General features: G+C 41.6%; 1 protein-coding gene across 1 annotated transcript in view; it reads right to left on the bottom strand.

Annotated features, from left to right (window-relative positions):
• ME1 (malic enzyme 1) overlaps positions 1–23,686 on the bottom strand; it is a 312,509-nt gene that overhangs the window by 153,616 nt on the left and 135,207 nt on the right. The window contains exons 4-5 of the mRNA XM_034766123.1: positions 23,381–23,456; positions 7,106–7,267 (exon numbers count right to left, since the gene is read on the bottom strand). Coding sequence (XP_034622014.1) covers positions 7,106–7,267; positions 23,381–23,456 — 238 coding nt within the window. The remainder of the gene's footprint in view (positions 1–7,105; positions 7,268–23,380; positions 23,457–23,686) is intronic.

Here is a 23,686-nt window from a genome sequence, read left to right as displayed (position 1 = left end):
ACAGTATTGGTTCCAGGAAAAATGTTTCCATTAAAGGAAAGTTGTTATTAACTAGGTAGCTATTAGGTGGAATCTTCTGTACAAGGAAACAATAATACAAGATTGTTCAGCATGATAGGCAGTGGCCTGAGCATGCCAGCAGCATAACTGCAGTCAATTTTCTTGTAGGCATCACAGGAAAGGAGAAATTTAAGGAGAGATTTGAAGAACAATGAAGTGGCTTTGCATAGTTTATGACAAGATCCTCCCAAGCATGAGGGTCAGCATGGGAGAAAGCATGAAGGTGCTCATTTTAAAATTTAAAAAGTGGGTGGAGGCTGGCAGCATAAATGATTGGAGGTGGGAGTCAACCTCTCAACACTGAATGAAAGATGATAGGTTGGTTGGGGATAGTTTGTGAAAGGCTTTAAAACTGAAGATAAGTAGCTTACCATAGCCTCACCACCTACCTGGTCTGGCTTCAGGCTAGCCATTGCCTCAGTTTCCACTCTTGGGCTTCTCAGTAACTCTTAAAGTCTTTTATGCATACAACAACCACCCTCTGTTCTTTTGGTCTGGTTTATTAACAGAGTTCAAAAGGGAAACAAAACTTCCTATTGAGGCTCTCTCTTCAGCCAAGTCTTTCCTTACATTCCAGCCTTGCTAGCTGCTACTAGTTCTCTGCACTCATTTGAGAGCAGCAACTCCCAGGCCTTCCTACCTGGAGTCTCCCTTCTCTTTGGACAGGACTCAAGGTCTCCTCTCCCTTCACAGCCTCTCTTATCTACCCCTACAGGATTCATTTAGCCACATGACTCATCTGTCATGTGACATTCATTCTCTCCCCCGGAGGTGAGTTAAGCATATCACAGGTGGGAGTGGAACCATGTCCCTTAAAGGGGCTAGCCATCCTATGATATTTATGTTTGATGTGATGAAGAACGGGAAGCCACTGGGGGGATGCAAAGAGAAGGGTGACATGGTCAAAGCAACCAGCTAGGAAAATGATCTTTATGGGAGTATTTTGAATGGATATGAACAGGACAAGATTGAATTTTTCAAGACCAGAGAAAAAGACTTTGCAGTAATCAAGACGTGAGATGATGAGAGCTTGGACAGGAGTTTTAGCTGCATGAATGGATAGGAAAGGTAATATCTTAATGTTATGTAGAAAGAATCTGCAAGACTGAAGACACAGCCTGGAAGTGAGGACCTGGAGAGAGGTCTGAGCTGAATATGACACCCAGGTTTATGACCCTGATGACATGCCACCCTGGCTAAAGGCTAGATGAAAAATGACAATGTAGCCCATAGTAAGCATAAGATTATGCCATATTAACGTTACATTCTCAAAATTATGTGAAATGTATTTAAGAAATTTATATTTTGTTCAATTAAAATAGATACCTTTTTGATGTTACAGTCTTAATTAAGGAAGTTATTTCTAAAATCTACTAGATGTTCACTTTCAAAGACATTAAGAATTGTTGGCAAACAAATTCAGTTTTGTGAGTATTGTGAGAAAAAAACTTAATGGCACAAGCTCCCTTTGGACCTTGCTAAGTTTTCTTATTAAAACAAAACAGATCAATGCTGTCTGATACCACGCTAACTCCACATTACTCACTTCTTCTCAGAGCTGTGGGTTCTACCTCAGCATCATTCCCAACCTCTGCATGAGGAGAAGGAAGCCATTTTTGAAGATTGAACCATATTCCAAAACATACTCCTAAACAAGCGAGCTTACTAGTCTTAATGTTAACATTTTTTTTTGCATTTAATATCTGTTACTCTATATGAACTCATATATAGTATGAATGTGTGTGTGTGTGTGTGTGTGTGTGTGTATATATATATATTTTGTGTGTGTGTGAGTATATACACACACACACACACACACACACACTGTACATACTTAAAGAAGAAAAGACAACTTAGAAAACTTAGATTTAGCTCACAGATAGAAATTTGAATAGAAGATAAAGAACTTTGTGGAGAAATAAAACAGCCAAAAGGCAGGTACAGGCTGACAAGCAAACCATCACACAAGATTAAACAGGACGAGTTGTTTCCAAATACAACATAGTATTCCAAAACCTGTGCTACAGTAAAGAGCTTTGTATCCAGTAGTGGTTTCTATTAACATTTTTGTTGCTGACAACGGATCTTCCCTGTGGCCTGTTTTAACATCCAGGATACATTAAATCCATATTTATTTTAATGGACATAAGATTCCACATATATGAATGCAAAGTATTAATACATAATGATGGGTACACTGAGGGCCAGATGTGAATAACTGGCATTTACTTTAACTATTTAGAAAAATAAGAAAAATGCATAGGTATATAAGAACTACATATGATTGTATTCCTTTCCCCAACTCTTGGTATGTCATCTGTCTCTCTAAAATGTAAAAGTTATTCAAGGAATAGGACCATGATGTCATGTTAAGCATACAATGGGACCCCAAACATGATAAGGGCCATCATCCAGACTGAGGACTCTGGCATTACTGTAATATAAATATTATGGAATGAGAGCATCAATAATAGCTGCCTCCACACCAGAATAGTAATCCAGTTTGAAAACAAACTAATGATTCTGAAGAGCAGATCTATAGGAAAAATTGCCATTCTCTACGCAGTTCTGAATAATGTTAAGAAAGAAAAGTGACAACACATACATGGAAAATAGAATTTCAGGGTGCCACAAAAGAAGACTTCTGAACAGATATTTTCCATAACTTACTACTTACAAACACTGGTAGAATTCCAATAGAAACGAATTCTTCTAAACTTTCATAATCAAAAATTAAACATATTCAAGCAGTTTCAACCTTTGCTGAAGAGGATGTGGGCAAGTACAGTAGATTATTAAGGCTGGATGAAAATTTTCCATTGAAACTATTTTTAGATTGAAAATTGAGTTTTCAATTAGACAATTTTTTGGCCAGCTTTCCACAGAAAAAAAAAATGACTTTTTGTCAAAACAAAACAAAAAACCCAAAACACATCACTACAAAAAATCCCCAAACTGAAAAATTTCGATTTGGAAAGTATACCAGGCTGCCTCATGCCCCATTCTCCTTTCTGGACCAGAATCCCTGGCCAAACTACATCTCCCATGATGCATCTCAGCAATTCAGCAAGAAGGGTGCATCAGGGCAGTCTACAACTCCCATTAGATACAGGGCAGCGTTTCTCAATCAAAATTTTAAGGTTTTGGACAAAATCTTCTGTTTTAGACAACAAGAACAACAAGCCTATTATGCCCTATGGAGCACTCCCCTAAAATGTATAATACAACAAAAAATTAGTTAGGATCTCAGAATATTAATATGAGCCAGGAAATGCACTCTCATTCCATGGCTCACAAGAGAAAACTCGGCAACCTTTCAGAAGTGGTGTGCCAAGTCTTCATTTATTCATTAAGGTTTGGCGTGCCAGTAAAACATTTTAACATTTTTAGAAGGTCTCTTTCTATAAGTCTATAATATATAACTAAACTATTGTTGTATGTAAAGTAAATAAGGTTTTTAAAATGTTTAAGAAGCTTCATTTAAAATTAAATTAAAATGCAGAGCCCACCGGACCAGTGGCCAGGACCCGGGCAGTGTGAGTGCTGCTGAAAATCAGCTCACGTGCTGAAGGCAGCACGCGTGCCATAGGTTGCCTACCCCGCTCTACAATCATAATGCAGGTGAACAAAATATAAGAAAAATGAAATGTGTAACAGTACTCAAATTAGATGATTAAACACCAGGTTTGAAGAATATTGGCGTTTAACCAATGAACAACGTGTAACGTGCAAGAAACAGACAAACAGTAACAATTCCAAGCTCAAACTACACTGTATTTTATCTAAAAAATGCCACTCTCTCCTTTGAATACTTAATATACAACACCTATGTATTTACCTCCATATTGCAATTCTTCACAAAATACCCCCCTTTATCCAAAAACCAACTATTTGTGGATCTCTTAGTATACTGCAATACTGCACAAGTACCTGTGTCCATCACTGAATATAACACTACACCTAAAATATGTAGGGCTACCTGTATATTTTATGTGTGTATTTACTGGTGTTCCTTCTTGTAAATATTCCTATACAACATAGGTTTTATAAAAATCATCTGTAGGGCCATTTAAGAAATATTCTGTTGCTTAAACAACCAAACCAATAGGTGCCAGATGGAAGTTCCATGAAAAACAGTAAAATACCTACTTTAACCCAGGGCCTAGGGTTATCACAATTTTTAAACTGATATTCTAAAATAAAAATAAAAAAGAGCAAACCATAATTTGGTCAAAGATTGTTTTCAGTGCTATGTTTGTGTTAATAAAAGATTATCTGTTATGGTAAGACTGAGATTGAACTGATATATGCTCATGTTGTTTTATTTAGATTTACCTAAATTCCTGATACCCACGCATGAGTTAGAAATGAAGCAGAAATAACCTTTTATTACATTACAGTTGAGACTGTTTCTGAGAGTATTACCAGACATACTGTAACTTTGCATTAAGTAAGAGATTAATAAACATCAAGAAAGAACTAAAAGGTCTCCATCAATTTACTGATATTGAAATGCTGCCAAATTGTTATATCAACCCAAGCGAGTTACTCAAAGGTCCCCTACATGAAGGAAAACTGTGTCTGTTTTATGTAACATCCTCTGACTAGTTCCCCTTGAAATTTTGCAAACTCTTATGTTCATATTCACACAAACATTCTGGGTGTCACACTTCAGGAAAGCTCTGAACAAACTGGAGAAAGTCCAGAGGAGAGCAACAAAAATATAAAAAAAAAAATTAGAAAACCTGACGTATGAGGAAAGGTTAAAAAAACTGGGTATGTTTAGTCTTGAGAAAAGAAGACTGAGCAGGGCCTGAAAACAGTCCTCAAATATGTTAAGAGCTGTTATAAAGAGGACTGTGATCAATTGTTCTCCCTGTCCACTGAAGGTAGGACAAGAAGTAATGGGCTTAATCTGCAGCAAGGGAGATTTAGGTTAGTCATTAGGAAAAGCTTTGTCTCTATAAGGGTAGTTAAACTCTGGAATAGGCTTCCAAGGGAGGCTGGAGAATGCCCATCACTGAAGGTTTTTAAGAACAGGTTAGACAAACAGCTATTGTGGATGGTCTAGATTTACTTGATTCTGCCTCTGGCGGGACAGGATGACTTCTCAAGGTCCCTTCCAGCCCTACATTAATATGATTCTACAAAAGAAATCTAGAAAAAGTCTGGTGTGTAAATTAAGCATGCAGAAGTAAGGTGCCATCATGGCCTTTTATATGGAGATTTTATGGAACATACTGGTACAGCAATTACTCTGCATTGAAGCAACCAGTACATTCCTTATGTCACTGAACTATATTTTGTTCCTTTCATGGTTTCCATATTACTTATGGAGCAAAAATCCTTAATGGGGTAATGGGTTTTCAAATGTTAGTTATTGTTAAATGAACGAGTTCTGAATAGTGTCACACCTCATACCTTCTACTGCATTTTAGGGGTTCCAATAATAAGCCCACACTATTCCTCCCTCATCTACAATCTGCCACATCTGTATCTGAAAATATTGCTGTAGGACATCCTTTTTCTTCCCCTATCAGTCTTTTAACAATTTTAAGGATGTTGGAAAAGAGACCCATTGAGTGCACTTGTAGTGTCCTAAAAATCACTGATCTCATAAAGAATATATATTTTATAATTGTATGCCTGTGTATACAAAAAGATATTGAACTGTCTATCCTCTACTATACTTACATACTTACTATATGTCCGATACTAGATATCAAAAACATCAGGACAATGTACACAATCAATTCTTTATTATTTTCTATTCTTGCAAGAAAAGACACTATTTTTCACTGCTATCCTATGGACTAAACATAAATCTATTTCAAAAATAAGACTTAATTTCAGTGTTCAGAGGTGCAGCTAAAAAGATACATTGCCAAGATGGCACAGGTAGGGTATGTCTACAGAGCATTTTGGAATGAGTGGGAGCGAGCCTCCCAGCCCAGGTCTGCAGACTTGGGTAGCAGAGTTTGCACTAGTGCTCTAAAAAATAGCTGCATAGACAATGTTTTGAAGTCACTGCAGAAAACTCTCTGACCCCAGTGTGTTGGGCATCTACACACCTAGTGGAACATATGTGCAACCACTCAAAGAACCACAATTTTTTGACCAAAGTTAAAATGGTCAAAAATCAAAATTCACTTGGGTTGAAAGTCCAGTTTTTACATCAGCTCTTATACTAAAATGAAAAAAATACAGGATAAAGTGACTACAGGTCAAATCCAGATGCCATAGAAGTTAATGGGTGTTTTTCCACTGACTTCAGTGGTACCCGGATTTCATCCTATGAAAACAACAGTGAACATCTCACAAATCATCAAGTTTCTCTTCATGTGTTTGGAAAAAAGAAACTGAGACTAGAGACATTAATGAATTATTTGGAAGTATGTTATTAAATAGGACCTTTGCTCATAAAGAGGTAGCAGTAAATTTTGGGCATCCTTACAAACTAGTCATAGTGGACCAAGTTCAACCCCAGTTGGCACAGAAAGTTTCTGTGTGAGGGCTGCTGCACCCTAAGGGAATTCACTTCCCAAGAGGAGAAGTGGCCATTTCCAGGGCCTAGTCTCTCTGTGGGCTATATAATTGCCACACAGGGTAGGCTGCACTGGGCATGTACCAAACACCACCCAAGCCAGTGCAATCCACTTTTGGGGCTGTGCTGACCACCTGTAGGGTGAAGGGAAGGTTTCAGGTGCATTGTGAAATCTCCACAATTAATGATCCTGACTTTTTGCCAGTGGAAAATAATCTGGGCCTTTTCAATGTACTAAATTGTCAGTAGAAAGATATCAGTATACAGACTCTATTAAATATATTGGTAAATTGAATAAAACTGTATGAAAGAATAATTACATACAACAAGTAAAAAGGAGAATAAGTACTCACCGGAGGGAAAAATAAGACAAAGGGAATAATATTCGCACCCAAAATGCTATGTTTACCCTTTAATAGAATAGATAAATACAATTATACAATTCAGCCTGTTGCTCCTAAAATATGTGAAATGTTCATGGAACCTAGGAAAAGTATTTACCTCATTATCAGTTCCCACATCCAGGATTACAGGCAGGCATTCCTGTGGTTTCATTCCTCCACATGCTGTGTAAAGGGCCAATTTACCAACTGGGATGCCCATTCCGTAACAGCCAAGGTCTCCAAGGCCAAGAATACGTTCTCCATCAGTTACCACAATAGCCTTGTTGGAGGGAAAAAAAAGTACTATGAAATAATTTCTTTTCTGAAATGCTAAGTACTTACAAGCAGCATATCTATACTCCTCAACACACCTTTTTTTCCATTTTAAAATTATTATTACAGACACACATTAAATTATAGTCAAGCGAAAGTCCTGAATTCCATCATTACATTTTATTGCATTTTCACTTCAATTATATTGCAACTTCACTTCACTGTAAAAGGTTTTCCCTGTGCTAATCCTCTAAGAATGCAGCACTTGTCACTTACCAGACAGGTGCTCAGTGCTGCATTCCAAAGGAACAATCATTTTCCCTCCTATATTGCTCTGAATCAACAAGGAAGAAGAGGATTTGCCACTATGTTGTGGAGAAAGGGTAAGGAAAGATCCTTTGCTTCTAGGTGTTGCTGCAACTGTTCCCAGTGATACTGTGTGATACTACTACTGCAGCTCCCTGACAGGAGTGAAACTATAGTATTCCAGGATATAGAATATCAGGGTTGGAAGGGACCTCAGGAGGTCATCTAGTCCAACTCCCCCCTGATGAAAGCAGGGCCAATCCCCAACTAAATATGTGTACACAGCATCTGGGAGCAAGCGTCCCAGCCCGGGACCACAGACTTGTGGTAGATAAGCTTGCGCTAGCATGCTATTTTTAATGACTTCAGAGCTCAGGCTCTAGCCCAAGTTGCAATAACAAAGCACCATCTACACAGCTAACAATAGCGCTAGTGCTAGCCCTGCTAGCATGCATCTGTGGACCAAGGCTAGGCAGCTCACTCCCAGATGCTATATAGACATACCCCAGAAGCTCATGCCCTTCAACATCATACTTCTACCCACCCTCATAAACACAGCATCTAGAGTTTCCTGCAATTGCAGTGCAGCTTCTCTGAGAATATAAAAGAATATATTTTAGTATAAGGGGGTTCCACTGTATACATGCAAATATGTTGTTTCACCAACTATAACAACACACAGCTCTTATTTAGTGTTTTTCAGCAGTAGATCTCACAGTATGTAGAAATAGCACCATAATAAAACAAAATTCAGACATTTAAAACCAAGAACACCTGTCTGCACTCAAAAGAAAGGTTTCTGTAACGCTGGACAGAACCATATGAGTGAAGAGTCACGTACGACAGAGTAAAAGATAATAATTTAGAATTAAGAGGAGGGTAAAAGATAATGCAACTTTGACTGAAAAATGGTTACTAATCTTTTGTAACTGTTGTTCTTCCAGATGTGTTGCACATGTCCTTTCCACCTTTGATGTGTGCATGCCCCGTGCACAGTCACTGGAAATTTTTCCCCAGTGGTGTCCAGCAGGGTGGCTTGAGCACCCTCTGCTGCTGTGTACCACTGGTGCCGGTATAAAGAGCCCAGCTGATCCCAAGTTCCCTCAGTTCCTTCTTTCTGGAAACTCCAATGTGGGGAGGGGGAAAGAGTCATGGAATGGACATGTGCAACACATCTCGAAGAACAACAGTTATGAAAGGTTAGTACTTTTTTTTCTTTGAGCGATTGCACATGTGCATTCCATTCTTGGTGACTCCCAAGCAGTAATATAGGTGGAGGGATCACAGTTCATGTACACACAGACTGTAGTACAGCACGACCAAATACAGCATCCTCTCTAGAGTACTGGGTGATAGCATAATGAGAGCAGAAAGTGTGCACCAATGACCAGGTTGTTACTTTACAAATGTTGTGGATAGGGATCTGCACTAGGAACGCTGTTGAGGATGCTTGCACTCGTCTGGAGTGAGCTGTCAGCTTGTCTGGTGGAGAAATGCCTGCCAGATCATAACAAGAGCTGATACAGGAAGTTATCAAATATCAAATTATCTGTGAGGAGATTGGAAGACCTTTAATTCTGTCTGCTATAGCCACGAAGCCTTGGGTGGACCACTGAAACAATTTGGTCCTGTCTATGTAGAACACCAATGCTCATCTAACATCCAATATGTGTAGCCTTTGCTCGTCCTTATTTGTGTGTGGTTTTGAGTAAAATACAGATAAGTAAACTGGTTGACCGATATGAAAAATTGAAACTACTTTAGAGACAAAACTCAGATGAGAGCATAAGTATACAGGTGAGTCTCATCTTACGCGGGGGTTCCGTTCTGCGGTTAGCATGTAAAGCGAAAACCGCGTATAGTCAAAATTATATTGAGTTGAATGGCGGGCAAAATCGCCCGCACTACAGGTACAGTATTAAAATTGTTATTTTTCTCTTTTTGTTTGTTTGGTTTTTTTGGTTTTGCCGACTGCGTAAAGTTGAAATCAGACATGTTAAATGTGCATAAGATGCGACAGACTTGTACCTTATCTTCAAAGAAGACTGTATATAGTACATGCAGTACAGAGACTCTTCTGGCAGAAGTGATAGCAATTAGGAAAACCACGTTCCATGGAAGATGTAGTATGGAGCACATTTCCAAAGCCTCAAATGGCCCATAAGTTTAGACAGGACCAAGTTCAAGTCTTAAGGGGGAACAAGTTATCTTAATTGAGGGTGCAACCTTTCTAGGCCTTTAAGGAATCTCATTGTCATGTTGTTAGAAAAAACAGAAGTTATCCCAGCAAGGTTCATCATCTTCTTCTTTCGTATGGCTGGCGTAGAGCAGCAACTACAATTTCACCTGAAGTTGATCAAGCCAAATGGCTACATCAAGAGTAGCAGAATTTATTGCAGTAATGCCGCCTTCATATTTATAAGTTGGATAGTAGGTAGTGATATGTTTGATGGTCTGTTGTGGGGAACCACACTCACACACCGGGGAGTCCTTGATTTTCCATTTGTGCATTAGATGATATCTGCATTTACCATCGTTGGTTCGAATTTGGTTCAGAGTTGACCAAGCTGACCATGGAAAGTCAAACCCAGGAACCTTCTGTGTGGGATCTGGCACATAGTGCTTATTTTTTAAGTCTTGTTTAGCCCAATCTGCTTTCCAAGCCTCCTTCTGATCATAGCCTGATTGCATGAAGCTAAACAAATGTTCCCAGAAAGGCTTGAAGGACTTAAGATATTGGAGGGCGGGGTGCGTTGTCAAGTTCTTGGTGAATAGGAAGACATCTGTTTTCCTGGATTCGCTGAGCTTTGCGGAATGTTGCAGCAGTTCGGCGTATTGGCGGGTGAGCGATGTGAGACAGGACAGGTAGCCATGGTGTTGAAGTCAATTTAAGGATTCCCATGATGCACTGCATCACTATATTTAGCTGGCTATCCACAAGTCATGTGTGGTTGCATCTGCTCCATACCGGTGCACAATATTCAGCTATTGAATATATAAGTGCTATTGCAGATGTTTGCAACATTGATGCTAATGCACACCAGGTTGGATCTGCTAGTTTCTGCATTATGTTGACTGTTTTTATTTTTGCAGCTACCTTCTCAAGATGATCATGGAAGGAGAGGGTCTGGTTGAGTTTCACTCCGAGATATGTTGGAGTGTAATCGCGTTGCACATTTTTACCACAGAAAGCTACTTTCATGAGTTTTTGGCACTCTTATTATCAAGATGAAATGTGCTTACTATTGTTTTTCCAGGGTTTGCTTTGAGCCTCCATTTTTGGAAGTATTGTTCCATATTTTGAAGGTCCTCCCTTAATGCTTTCTCAATGTCATGGAGGTTTGATGCTTGGATTGTCATGGCAAGATCATCTGCATATCAAGATTTTCGTGATTTAATTTGAGACATGTCACTCATGCAAATATTAAGAAGTGTTGGCACAAATACAGAACCTTGTGCTAGCCCACTGTTTATGGTACAGGGTGAGCTGGTCTTATTACCCAAGTACACCCGCAGACATCTGTTACTCAGCCTGGTCCACAGCAGGCAAAGTGTTTAGTAGCAGTGTATAATTTTAGCAAGTTTCAGCATCAGGCCCTTAATCCATACAGTATCATACGCAGATGACCGGTCAACAAATACTGTGCCAGTCTTTAGGTTTTTTTGATAGCCAGTCTCAATGTGAGTTGTGAGTGCCAGAGCTTGGTCACAACAACTATGGTTTGGCCAGAAGCCTGCCTGTTCGACAGGGGTAATTGGCTCAGTAAAAGGGTGTATTCTTTTGAGGATGATACGTTCAAGAAGTTTATAGGTCGTACATAATAGAGAAATTGGCCTAGAGCTTCCCGCTTCATCAGGGGGCTTTCCAAGCTTTGGAATGGCAATTACCGTTGCCTCATGCCATATTTCAGGGATCCGTACTGTCCTTAAGGTAGTGGCGTACAATGTTGCTAGCCATTGGAGTCTTTTGGGGCTGAGATGATTGAGGAATTCTGGTAGAATACTGTCAGGGCTTGCAGCCTTCCCTTTTTTTAATCGCGGCAAGTCCTTCTTTTACTTCCCTGATGGTGGAAGGTTCTCTTCAGGGGATTCAGGTAAGTGTTCGGTAAACTTGTTGATACACTTCTCTTCTTGTGTGTTTATCATGTGGTCCTTTTGTGTTCTCTACCAGTTTGGAGGCTATTGAGTTTGGCTAGATATTTGGTGGCCAGTACTCTGTGAGATTAGCGTCCTCAAGGCATTGTAGTAGTGTCCAGGCTCGACGACTTGAACGTGTAAAATCAAGGTTTTGCGCGCAATCAAGCCATCACTGGCATCTTGCTGTGTCAAGGGAGTGTAGCAGGGCTTTTGCGATATGAGAACTCCTCGTCTGATTGTATTTCCAGAGCAACTACTGCATCTCTCTCATCCAGCAAGGAGTGTACTTTTTCTGGAATCCTCGGGGAATGTTCTTCTTTCCTGCTACTTTCAGGAGCCCTGTGAACAGCTGATAGCATTCCGGTCTTGCTGGAATTGTTGCAACAGTTTTCTCAGTCTGTTTTTAGGCATCCCAATCAGCTTTAGCAAAATTCCATCGTGGTACCTGTTTCAGAAAGAACACGGGAACTTCAATGCCTATGTAGATCATTATAGACCTGTGCTGGCTGTTTGGAAATGTCGATAGTACTTCAACTGTTATGATGAGAGTGTTACCACTTTGGTCTTTAGACAGGAATGTTAGGTCTGGATTGTACCCACGTTGCCAGTGGCTTGAATTGAATGTTGATTGTTCTTTTAGTTCATAGACCAGCGAGGGTGGAAAACTGATATTGCTGCCAGGTGAATCTTGATAGAGGAAATAGCTAAGGCCTTGCTGTTTCAGGTGCAGCAGACAGTTGAGTACATGTTGGATGGAGGAGTGCATCAGTGAAACCCTGGTCTGACAAGTCCAGATACGAAACTGCTTCCATTTTGACAGGTCGGTGGCCTTGGTGAGTGCTTTTTGCTACTTGGTAAGATCTGGAAAACTTGCTCTGAGCAAGCCTGCTCTCTGAGATTTAGCCTTGGCGCTTCCAGGATGTTGAATTAAGGGATTGCAGGTTCAGGTGGAGCAGCTGACTGTGGTCTTGAGAAATCAAATCCAAGTGAGATTTGAGTTCCCACTGAGAAGTCCAGTAGCATGGAGAACCAGTGTTGGCAGGGCTACACTTGGGCTATTAATATAATCTGGGCATGGTCCCACTTGATCTTTAGTAGCACTCTGTATAGGAGTGGAATTGGGGGAAAATTGTAGTAAAGCTTTTCTGTCCAGGGTATCAGGAAGGTGCCTGTTATAGAGCTCAGACTGTGGCCTTGCAGGGAGAACTGTTGACATTTTGATTGCAAATAGGTCTATTTGGGGAGACCCCCAGTGCTGGAAAATGCATCTGGTTACATCTGGGCAAAGAGACCACTCATGGTGACTCAAAAATGGCCTGCTCAGGCGGTTTGCTAGCTTGTTCTACACCCTGGAAGGTAAGAGGCCTCAAGGTTGATTGAATGAGCTATGCAAAATTCCCACAGGTGAACTGCTTCCTGAAAAAGGAGGGATGACCAAGCTCATCCCTGCCTGTTGAGGTAAAACACTGCAGTGATGTTGTCTTTAAGAACAAATAGGTTTCTCTCCCTGATCTGAGGTAGGAAAGACTGACAGGCAAGACAAATTGTCCTGAGCTCTATGATATTGATATGAAGAGTGAGCTCCCTTGAGGACAAAGACCCTGAGTTTGGAGGGGCCCCCAATAAGCATCCCACCCTAGAGCCGACACATCTGAGACCAGTGTCATTGACGGTTCAAGGCAGAGAAAGGGAACACCCACACAAACATTGAGAGGATCCAACTACCAATTCAGCAAAATTAGAATCTGCAAAGGTACTGGGAGCACAGTATCCAGAGGAAGACAGCTTGGCAAGTACACTGACTCGAGCTATGTCTGGAGGGGCTTGAGGTGCAGCTTCATGAGTCCTACTACATATGTGCACAAGGCCATGTGCCGTAGAAGCCTCGTACAGTTTCAGGCTGTTGTGATTGAAACTTGAGGTCTGTCATGAGAGACTAAGTAGATTGGAATCTTGACTCTGGGAGGAACACTCTGGCCTGGGTAGCATGCAACACAACCCCTATAAACTCTATGCTCTGTACAGGGTAAAGGGTAGACTTGTCTGCATTGATCAGTAGGCCTATGGCCTTGAAGGTTGACTGAATGAGTCATATGCTGGATATTACCTGAGCTTTTGGACTAGCCCTTGACTAGCCAGGCATCCTGAAATATATCTGTAAAGGGGGGGTGGGGGGGAGGGAGAGAAAGCCCCGCAGATTCCAAAAGAGCCACTGGACAATCTAGGCCCCAGTGACCTCCTGGCTAACGACTCAGTAGTACTTCCCCTCCTACTGCCTCTGAACATAAGAGGTACAGTCCTTTGGAAAACTGATTATCTGACTATTACTGACTATCAAATAATACATTAGGAGTACAGTCCAATATACGAGGAATAAAATTATCACAATCCCTAAAGTAACAATACAACAACAGGGTGAACTTTACTAGGTATAGGAAACAAAGGATAAGGGAATAAGGAAAGAATAGGAGTAACTAGAACAATAAAATAGCAACAGCTAAATGAGTTATATTGGGAGATGGCAATGGAGACTGTGAAGTTCTCTTGCCCATCTTCCTGCTCAGAGTAAGAGGAGGTTTTTGGACAGGTGTCGGTAGTGCAGTGTTAATACAGTACTGGGAATTAGCTATTTAATGGGCAGAAGATAGTTTCTTTGGAGGGTCTTCCTGTGTCTTCTTCCCTCCTCAGGCCGAACTTGGTAGACAGGAAGGCCTAGCAACATGTCTTCTATAATACAGGGTTCAGCCTTCCAACAGTCGCCTTGGATCGGAGTGGATTCTACACAGCAATCCATAGCACACAAAGATCTTCTCCCACAATACCTTTGTAATGTTGGTAGCTTTCTGGTCCTTGGTGTCAGTGACCAGGACATAAGCAGTCATGCCTTGCACCTGGAGCAAGAGTCAGGACCACGATTAAAGTAATAGTTGAGAGCCAGAAATCAGAGCCAAGGGTCAGGCCTGCGTTACCTGGAGGGAGGTATGGCAGAGGCAAGGCTGGGTCCAAGGCAGGAGCAGGACTAGAATAAGGCAGGAGGAAGGCTGGAAACAAGCAGACACAGAAGCCATCAAAGCGGTGATCAACTGTTTTGAGCAGCTGCTGAACTGCTGCTGCTGGGCTTAGGAACAAATCTGATGATTCTTCCAACCAAACAGGATGTGTAGCCAATCAGGCAGCCTATTAAGGCCTACTATTTATTAGGTTGCCCAGAAACCGGCTTTTCAGACTCTGATTCCTGACAGTTGCCCCCCTTGAAAGCCTCTCAGGACCTGGTTTCTCAGGATTCTTCCAATGGAATTCTCACGATAGGTCAAGGATGTGAATGTTCTCTACCAGTGCCCAAGACTGCTCATCCAGGCCATAGCATTTCCAGTCCACCAGGTATTGTAGGCTTCCCAAATTTGCTGAGAGTCAAGGATTTCATGGACCAAGTACTCCTTCTGTCAGCGGAATGTTATGGGTAGTGGAGGCAGATTGGAGCGATTTGTGTATGGGTTCTCGGTGTAGGGCTTTAAAAGTGAAATATGAAAGATGGGGTGGATCTTCAAGGACTCAGGCAGCTATAAGCTGAAGGCCACTTGGCTTACTCGTTCTATAATCCAGTGCTGCACCCAGTGCAGGTTGGAGGCTAAATCCACGGCAGCCAGTACTGGAGAACTCATGGGCAAGCCTGGGTGCAAGCGTGGGTGAAAGCCATAGTTTGTGAAGAAAGGACTATGGTAGGTCCAGGTGTGGATTGCATTGTTATTTGCAAATTTGCATAGCACAGCAGAGGAAATTCACTATCCTGGTGCTTACTCAAAAGACACTGCTTACAGCAAAGATACTGCTCCAAAATTTGACTGACTCTTTCTGTATAGTCCGCAGATTACAGGCGGACAAGGTGAGGGACTTGATGCCAAGGAGTCTGAGGATTCCCACCAGAATTGGGAGATGAACTGGGGCCACCGTCCAAGACAATGTCCATTGGTAATCCATGGTAATGGAAGATATTTTCCAGGAAGAGCCAAGCTGTCTCCTTTGTGCTAGGAACAGTATGGCATGGGATGAAGTGTGCCATCTTTGCTAGGTCATCAAGATTACTGAGTGTCCCTGGAAGCGTGGCAGTTCTACAACAAAGTCCACTGATATACTAGACTAAGGATGTGAAGACATTGGCAAATGCTGGAGGAAATGTAGTGGTTTTGATCATCGGTACAGGTGCTGAGGTTGCAGGTACATGGGTACAGGTGCTGAGGTCATTGGTACAGGTGCTTAGGTTGCAGAATCTTATATAATTCTTGATGGAAGCCTGTAGGCCTGGCTACCAGAATCTCCTCAACAGCAGGTACCAGGTCTTGAATTGGCCAAAATGGCTTGCAAGTAGCAAATTGTGGCATTGTTTGAATACCTGAAGCCTAGATTGTCCCTCCATAACATAAATACAACTATTTTAATAGAGGAGGACATACAGTATTATAGTTAGAACTCAAAGTTGGGTCAGGTACCCGCATCATTCAGAGTCTGGTGGATCTGAGTTGTGAATGGGTCATTGGGGAGCAAAGAGCAGATAGAGAATGACAGACTGCTGTTGATCTTCCTGTTGACAAGGCTGGACAGTTTAAGCACAGCAGCAGAGGGCTCTTCACCAGGCTTGAGATATTCATCTTTGCAGGACAGGGCATTTGCCTTTACATTTCTTGTCCCGAGGTGATAGATTACCACAAACTCAAAGTGAGTGAAAAGGAGGGACCAGTGAATCTGGCATTAGTTATGGCATCTAGCAGACCATACATACTACAGGTTCTCATGATCTGTTAGGACTTGCACAGGAAACAGAATCCTCCTAGATGGTGGACTCACTCCTTGATAGCCACCTTGACAGCCAGCAGTTACTTGCCCCAGATAATATTCTTCTGCCAGGATTAGCTTCGGAGAATAAAAGGAGTTGGTTGTGGGGGCCGACATTTTGAGATAATACTGCATCTATGGCAAAATTCAAGGTATCGGCCTCGATTATATATGATTTAGTGGGATCTGGGTGAATCAGGATGGATACTGCCCTCTTCAATTGATCCAAGGTCTACAGAGCCTCTATGGACCAAACACACTTCTTTTTGCAGGAGTGCCATTATGGGTGCAACCAGGCTAGAGAATTTTTTAATAATTGCCTGTAGAAACTGTCGAACCCCAGGAATTGCTGCACCTCATGTACATCCTTAGGTGTGGCCCAGTCAGATATTGCCACCATCTTATGCATATACATAGCAAGTCCCTGGGGCAAAATGATATTCCACTGTGTCTTTTTCAAACTTGCATTTCTCGAGTTTCACATAGAGCTGGTTGTGGTGGAGGCTCTCCAAGACAATGTATGTGATGACTGTGGAGGTCCTGACTTTCAGAGAAAATGAGGATGTCATCCAGATAAATTACAACAAATTGGTCCAGTATGTCCCTAAATATTTCATTTATGAAATGCGGAAAGGTTGCTGGACCACTGCATAACCCAAATGGCATAACTAAATACTCGAAGTGACAATACCTGGTATAGAAGGCAGTCTTCCATTTGTCTTCTTCCTGGATTCTCACACCAGGTTAGATGCTCCGCAGAGGTCCAACTTTGTGAAGACCTTAACAGAGGGGAATTTTTATTATTGAGTGGTAAGGAGTACCAGTTTTGGAGTGTAATCTTGTTCAGCACTCAGTCGTCCACACAAGGCCAGAGGGAGCTATCTTTCTTAGCCATGAAGGAGATCAGGGGCGCCGCTGTGGACATGGAGGGGTGAATGGACCCGTTCTGCAGGTATTTCTTGAGATAGCTCCAGAGTGCCTGTAGTTCAGATTCAGAGAAGAAGTAAAGGCACCTGAAGGGAACCTTTGCCCCTATTTGGAGGTTGATGGAGCAGTTGTTGCTGTAATGGGGCAGTAGAGTATTGGCTTTCTTTTTGTCAAACACATTGGCATAATGTTGATATTTAATAGGAATCCGTGGGGCTATTAGGGAAGTTGTGGGGGTTGCTAGGGACACCTTTGGACCTCCTCTTCATGTCTCTGGATCTTTGGGGAACCAATTAAGCCACAAAGGGTTGCTGGCACTGGGTGGGCTGTTGAGAAACAGGACTGTTGGCAACACAGGGAGTCAAAATGTACTATGCCCGACTACTAGCAGATTCATGGTCATAGCGACAAGTCAGGAGATGCCAAGGACAAATGGTGAATAAAGTGCATGAAGTAGCCCCAACTGAAGGATTTCTCAGTGACCTCGAAGTGTAGTTACCTCTAAGGGGGCTGTCTGGGGGGGGTGACCGGTCCCAGTGAAAAGAGTGATCCAGCTATGAACTCCACTAGCTCAGGGTACTCCTAGGACTGGGAGAGGTAGTGTGTGCTCGGAAAAACTCCAGATCCATGAAACTATCTGAGGCACCTGAGTCCACAAGCACTTCTAGGTTGGTGTCAGGCATAGCAGGGTGCCGGAGCTGGAGCCGGAGAGGGAGGGATACATTGGATTCTGATTGGCCATCACCAAGGTACTGATGGACAATTGTTGGTATGGACTGCTGGGGAAAGGGGAAGGGCACAAACCCAGCCCAGATTCCCTTATCAGGGCTGAGGCATGGCATACAGATCAAACCTTGGCAGGGCAGCTTGATACAATGTGCTCTGGTTCCCCTCAATATAGGCATAGTTCCAATGCCCAGCATCGATTCTTCTCCACGTCAGAAAGGTGGGGCTGAACCTGGTCAACTTGAATAGGTTCAGATGATGGAGAAGGGACTGGTGATGCAGGGGCCAGAGTCAGCAGAGCTTCCAGTAGGAAGCTCTTTTTACATCACATCATTCAGCCAGGAGGTGGTCGATTTTGATCATAGATTGACTAAGGCATCCAGGCCAGAGAAGGATCCCAGCCAGGCCAGTTCATCTTTAATATAATTGTTTAACCCAAGTCAGAAATTATAAAGCTGGGCAGCCTTGTTCCACTTGATATCTACTATCAAACATCAGAACTCTGCTGCATATTTAGCAACCGGACAGCGTCCCTGCCACAACACCTAAAGCATGGCTTCGGCCATATGCTTATGACTTGAGTCATTGAAGTTTACTGCCATTGCCTAAACTAAGTCCTCAACTAGTCCCAGAAATGGGCTTGATTTCTCCAGGACAGGAGACGCCCAAACCACAGCCTCCCCACTAAGCAGGCTGATAACCATTCCTACTCACACATGGTTGGAGGAGTACGACTGCAGGCATACAGAAATAGGAGATGACACGGTTTTTCTATTGTAAAACAGCCACCCGCAGGTCTGTCATTGAATGACCAGACAGGTTAAAGTGTTCTCCCACTGGTTTTTGAGTATTATGATTCCTGATGTCAGATTTGTATCCATTAATTCTTTTGCGTAGAAACTGTCCGGTTTGGCCAATGTACATGGCAGAGGGGCATTGCTGGCACATGATGGCATATATCACATTGGTAGATGTGCAGGTGAACGAGCCCCTGATGGTATGGCTGATGTGATTAGGTCCTATGATGATGTCACTTGAATAGATATGTGGACAGAGTTGGCATCGGGCTTTGTTACAAGGATAGGTTCCTGGGTCAGTGGTTTTGTTCAGTGATGTGTGGTTGCTGGTGAGTATTTGCTTTAGGTTGGGGGATTGTCCATAAGCGAGGACAGGTCTGTCTCCCAAGATCTGTGAGAGTGAGGGATCATCTTTCAGGATCAGTTGTAGATCTTTGATGATGCGCTGGAGAGGTTTTAGTTGGGGGCTGAAGGTGACAGCTAGTGCTGTTCTGTTATTTTCTTTGTTGGGCCTGTCTGGTAGGAGTTGACTTCTGGGTACTCATCTGGCTCTGTCAATCTGTTTTTTCACTTCAGCAGGCAGGTACTGTAGTTTTAAGAATGCTTGATAAAGATATTGTAGGTGCTTGTCTCTGTCTGAGGGATTGGAGCAAATGCGGTTATATCTTAGAGCTTGGCTGTAGACAATGGAACGTGTGGTGTGTCCTGGATGGAAGCTGGAGGCATGTAGGTAAGTGTAGCGGTCAGTAGGTTTCAGATATAGGGTGGTATTTATGTGACCATCGCTTATTAGCACAGTAGTGTCCAGGAAATGGACCGCTTGTGTGGATTGATCTAGGCTGAGGTTGATGGTGGGATGGAAATTATTGAAATCGTGGTGGAATTCCTCAAGGGCTTCTTTTCCATGGGTCCAGATGATGAAGATGTCATCAATGTAGCGCAAGTAGAGTAGGGGTGTTAGGGGACGAGAGCTAAGGAAGGGTTGTTCTAAGTCAGCCATAAAAATGTTAGCATTCTGTGGGGCCATGCGGGTACCCATAGCAGTGCCGCTGATTTGAAGGTATATATTGTCCCCAAATGTGAAATAGTTGTGGGTGAGGACAAAGTCACAAAGTTCAGTCACCAGGTTAGCTGTGACATTATCGGGGATACTGTTCCTGATAGCTTGTAGTCCATCTTTGTGTGGAATATTGGTGTTGTCCATAGTGGCTAGGATGGTGTTTTCTGGAAGATCACCGATGGATTGTAGTTTCCTCAGGAAGTCAGTGGTGTCTCGAAGATAGCTGGGAGTGCTGGTAGCGTAGGGCCTGAGGAGAGAGTCCACATAACCAGACAAGCCTGATGTTAGGGTGCCAATGTCTGAGATGATGGGGCATCCAGGATTTCCAGGTTTATGGATCTTAGGTAGCAAAAATACATGTGCCTGTACAGATTTGTTTCTGTGCTTTGTCAGGAATTTTTTTTTAGCAGATGGTGAAGCTTCTTTAGGTAATCCTCAGTGGGATCAGAGGATAATGGCCTGTAGAATGTGGTGTTAGAGAGCTGTCTAGCAGCCTCTTGGTCATATTCCAATTTATTCATGATGACGACAGCACCTCCTTTGTCAGCCTTTTTGATTATGGTGTCAGAGTTGTTTCTGAGGCTGTAGATGGCGTTGTGTTCAGCATGGCTGAGGTTATGGGGCAAGTGACGTTCTTTTCCACAATTTCAGCCTTTGCACGTTGACGGAAGCAATCTATGTAGAAGTCCAGTCTGTTGTTTCGACCGTCCGGAGGAGTCCACGCAGAATCCTTTTTTTTTGTAGTGCTGGTAGGGGGGATTCTGTGGGTTAGTATGCTGTTCAGAGGTATGTTGGAAATATTCTTTGAGTCGGAGACATCGAAAGTAGGATTCTAGGTCACCACAGAACTGTACCATGTTCGTGGGTGTAAAACTCTCATTCACAAGGAAAGGTAGACTAAACCAGTAGAAATGAATGTATTAACCTCAAAAGGATAACTTGAACATCTGTGAATCTCAGTTTTTGTTTATTACACTGTAACCAAATCTGATCTTGTAAATTTAAATAAAGGACATAGATTAATGATCACTGTGTATCGCACAAACACACTGTTTACATGGATATTTGGACCACTCAAATGTTTCCTCATTAAGCTATTTCAATGTGTGTTTTTGAAAAAACAGCTGTTAAAGTTGTTCTAGGAGGCTTTAAATGGTATAAAAGCACCTATAAGTATTCGTTCACAGGATATGAACACTCATTGACCTCAGCTGCACATTTTTAAGGACTCACACACACAAAAAACAATGGGAAAAAAGGAAATACACTCCAAAATAAAATACTGAGTAAAAAAGAAATTCTCTGCACAAAAACCTGGGTATTCCTGTTTAACCAACAATAATTATTATTTTAAAAATGAGATTAAGTCTGAAAACAACCTCAGGATACAAAATAATATAATAAAATAAATACGATCATCTCCATCTATTGCTTACAGAGGTCCTTTGATCTGCAGATCTCAACGTGCTTCACAAAGATGGGCAAGCACCATTATCCCTAATTCACAGATGGGATAAGAGGGAAAAGAGGGAGAGAGAGAAAGCACAATAGAAAAGGAGAGAATCCCAGTTTATAATGACAATTTGGATCAAATTGTATTTTCCAAAAGTCATCTACCATTGCTACTGATGCATTAGTCACTCACTTATACTAAAGTACATTCAGCTTTTAGGATCAGAATAAATAATGATTTCTTCGATTTTTTTAAAGGAATGAATAATTTTCACAGCTTATTCTATGACAAGCAGCTGTAGGTGGAGAACAGAAACAGCTTGTGGGAGAACTCCTTAGAATCAATTATAACTGAAATTGCTTTGACTGTAAAATGCTTAGCAGAACTTTCTTTATGCTAAAATATAGAGATTTCAGTACTTAAGATGTCATATTTGGGAGTTAACTGATCCACATGTAGAGATCATTCAGATGCAAATAATTAAACCAATCCTTATATTCAAAAACTTTAAATCACATGAGACTGAATATAATTGGCAAGTTATCAAGAAGTTCAAATTCTAAACAGCAAATGAAGCCCTAACACATAACACAGTTTAAAAGTCTCAAGATTCTGAATCTGCAACTGGAAAGTGCCTTTGATACAACAATGATTTAAGAAACCACTGTGACGTTACTGATATAATCTGGAACCATATAGAACATGGTTGCAACCAAAGTCCTGTAGTGGCACCAAATCTTGTATAAAGGGGGTCAAATGAGGTGTCTAAGACAAGGTTATGGTTTGCTGGTTATGATTATTCTTTCTATATGAATGTGTCAATTTTGTAGTTGAAGTTATGAATATTGGCTCTATACTGTCTGTATTTCATATGCTATGCTTCTGGGAAACACCCCAGACAAGCTGATGTTAGCTCTGCCTAACCTGCTTGATGGCCCATTAAGGACCATCAGCTATACAATTGACCCACTGAGAGAAGGCAGATACGCCTTGTAACTCAGCAAAGTATGCAGGAACTTGCCCATGTGACTCCAGACTCCATTTTGCTGTAATTTTCCACAGTAAGAACAAAGAGGTGTTCTTACACTGGAAAAGACTATAAAAAGCTGATGCCTCGTCTCCATCTTGTCTTCAATCTTGCTTCTTACCTCTGGAGGGACTTTGCTACAAACTGAAGCTCTGATCAAAGGACTGAGGACCCATCCCACCTGGGGATGTACTCCAGAGACTTGATTTTGAATCTGCAGTTTATTTCATCACTGCTACAAGCCTAAACCAAGAACTTTGCCATTACTGTATGTAATTGATTCCATTTAACCAATTCTAGTTCTCATCTATATCTTTTTCCTTTTATGAATAAACCTTTAAATTTTAGATTCTAAAGGATTGGCAACAGCATGATTTGTGGGTAAGATCTGATTTGTATATTGACCTGGAGTTTGGGGCTTGGTTCTTTGGGATCGGGAGAACCTTTTTTCTTTTACTGGGGTACTGGTTTTCATAACCATTTGTCCCCATATTGAGTGGCACTGGTGGTGATACTGGGAAACTGGAGTGTCTAAGGGAATTGCTTGTGTGACTTGTGGTTAGCCAGTGGGATGAGACCAAAGTCCTCTTTGTCTGGCTGGTTTGGTTTGCCTTAGAGGTGGAAAAACCCCAGCCTTGGGATGTAACTGCCCTGTTTTAAGCAATTGGTCCTGAACTGGCACTCTCAGTTGGGTCCCGCCAGAACAGCATTGTTACAATCACTAGCAACTAATTAATATCCACCATACGACCTAATTTATTTTGAATTAAAAGCAGTAGCTAGTCAAAACATTTTAGCCACAGTTACACAGATACAGATCAAAAGCAACTCTGCCATGCAAATAAAATTTAACTTACCCTGATGGCATCTTCAGGCCATGATTTAAGCATTGTAGCAATGTGCCCCCGGTCATGGATGGTGATAAAAAGACCTCTGCAACCAAATAAATAAATACTTTGCATTTCTACATTATATGAACATTTATTTAAAAATTTTAATATTTATTTAAATGTCTCTTTAATTTACTCTGTATCAAGATATGTGTTAAAATATCTGTAAATCGTAAAAACTATCACAGGACAAAATGGAACTCTCAATCATCTGTTCAGTCTGTGAGAAACACTTCTATGAGCTAAATAAAAAAAAGTGTTTAATTTATTGTG

This window comes from Trachemys scripta, chromosome 3, assembly GCF_013100865.1.
Source record: "Trachemys scripta elegans isolate TJP31775 chromosome 3, CAS_Tse_1.0, whole genome shotgun sequence".
NCBI classification, from domain to species: Eukaryota; Metazoa; Chordata; order Testudines; family Emydidae; genus Trachemys; species Trachemys scripta.
This window is presented reverse-complemented; position numbering and strand designations above follow the sequence as displayed.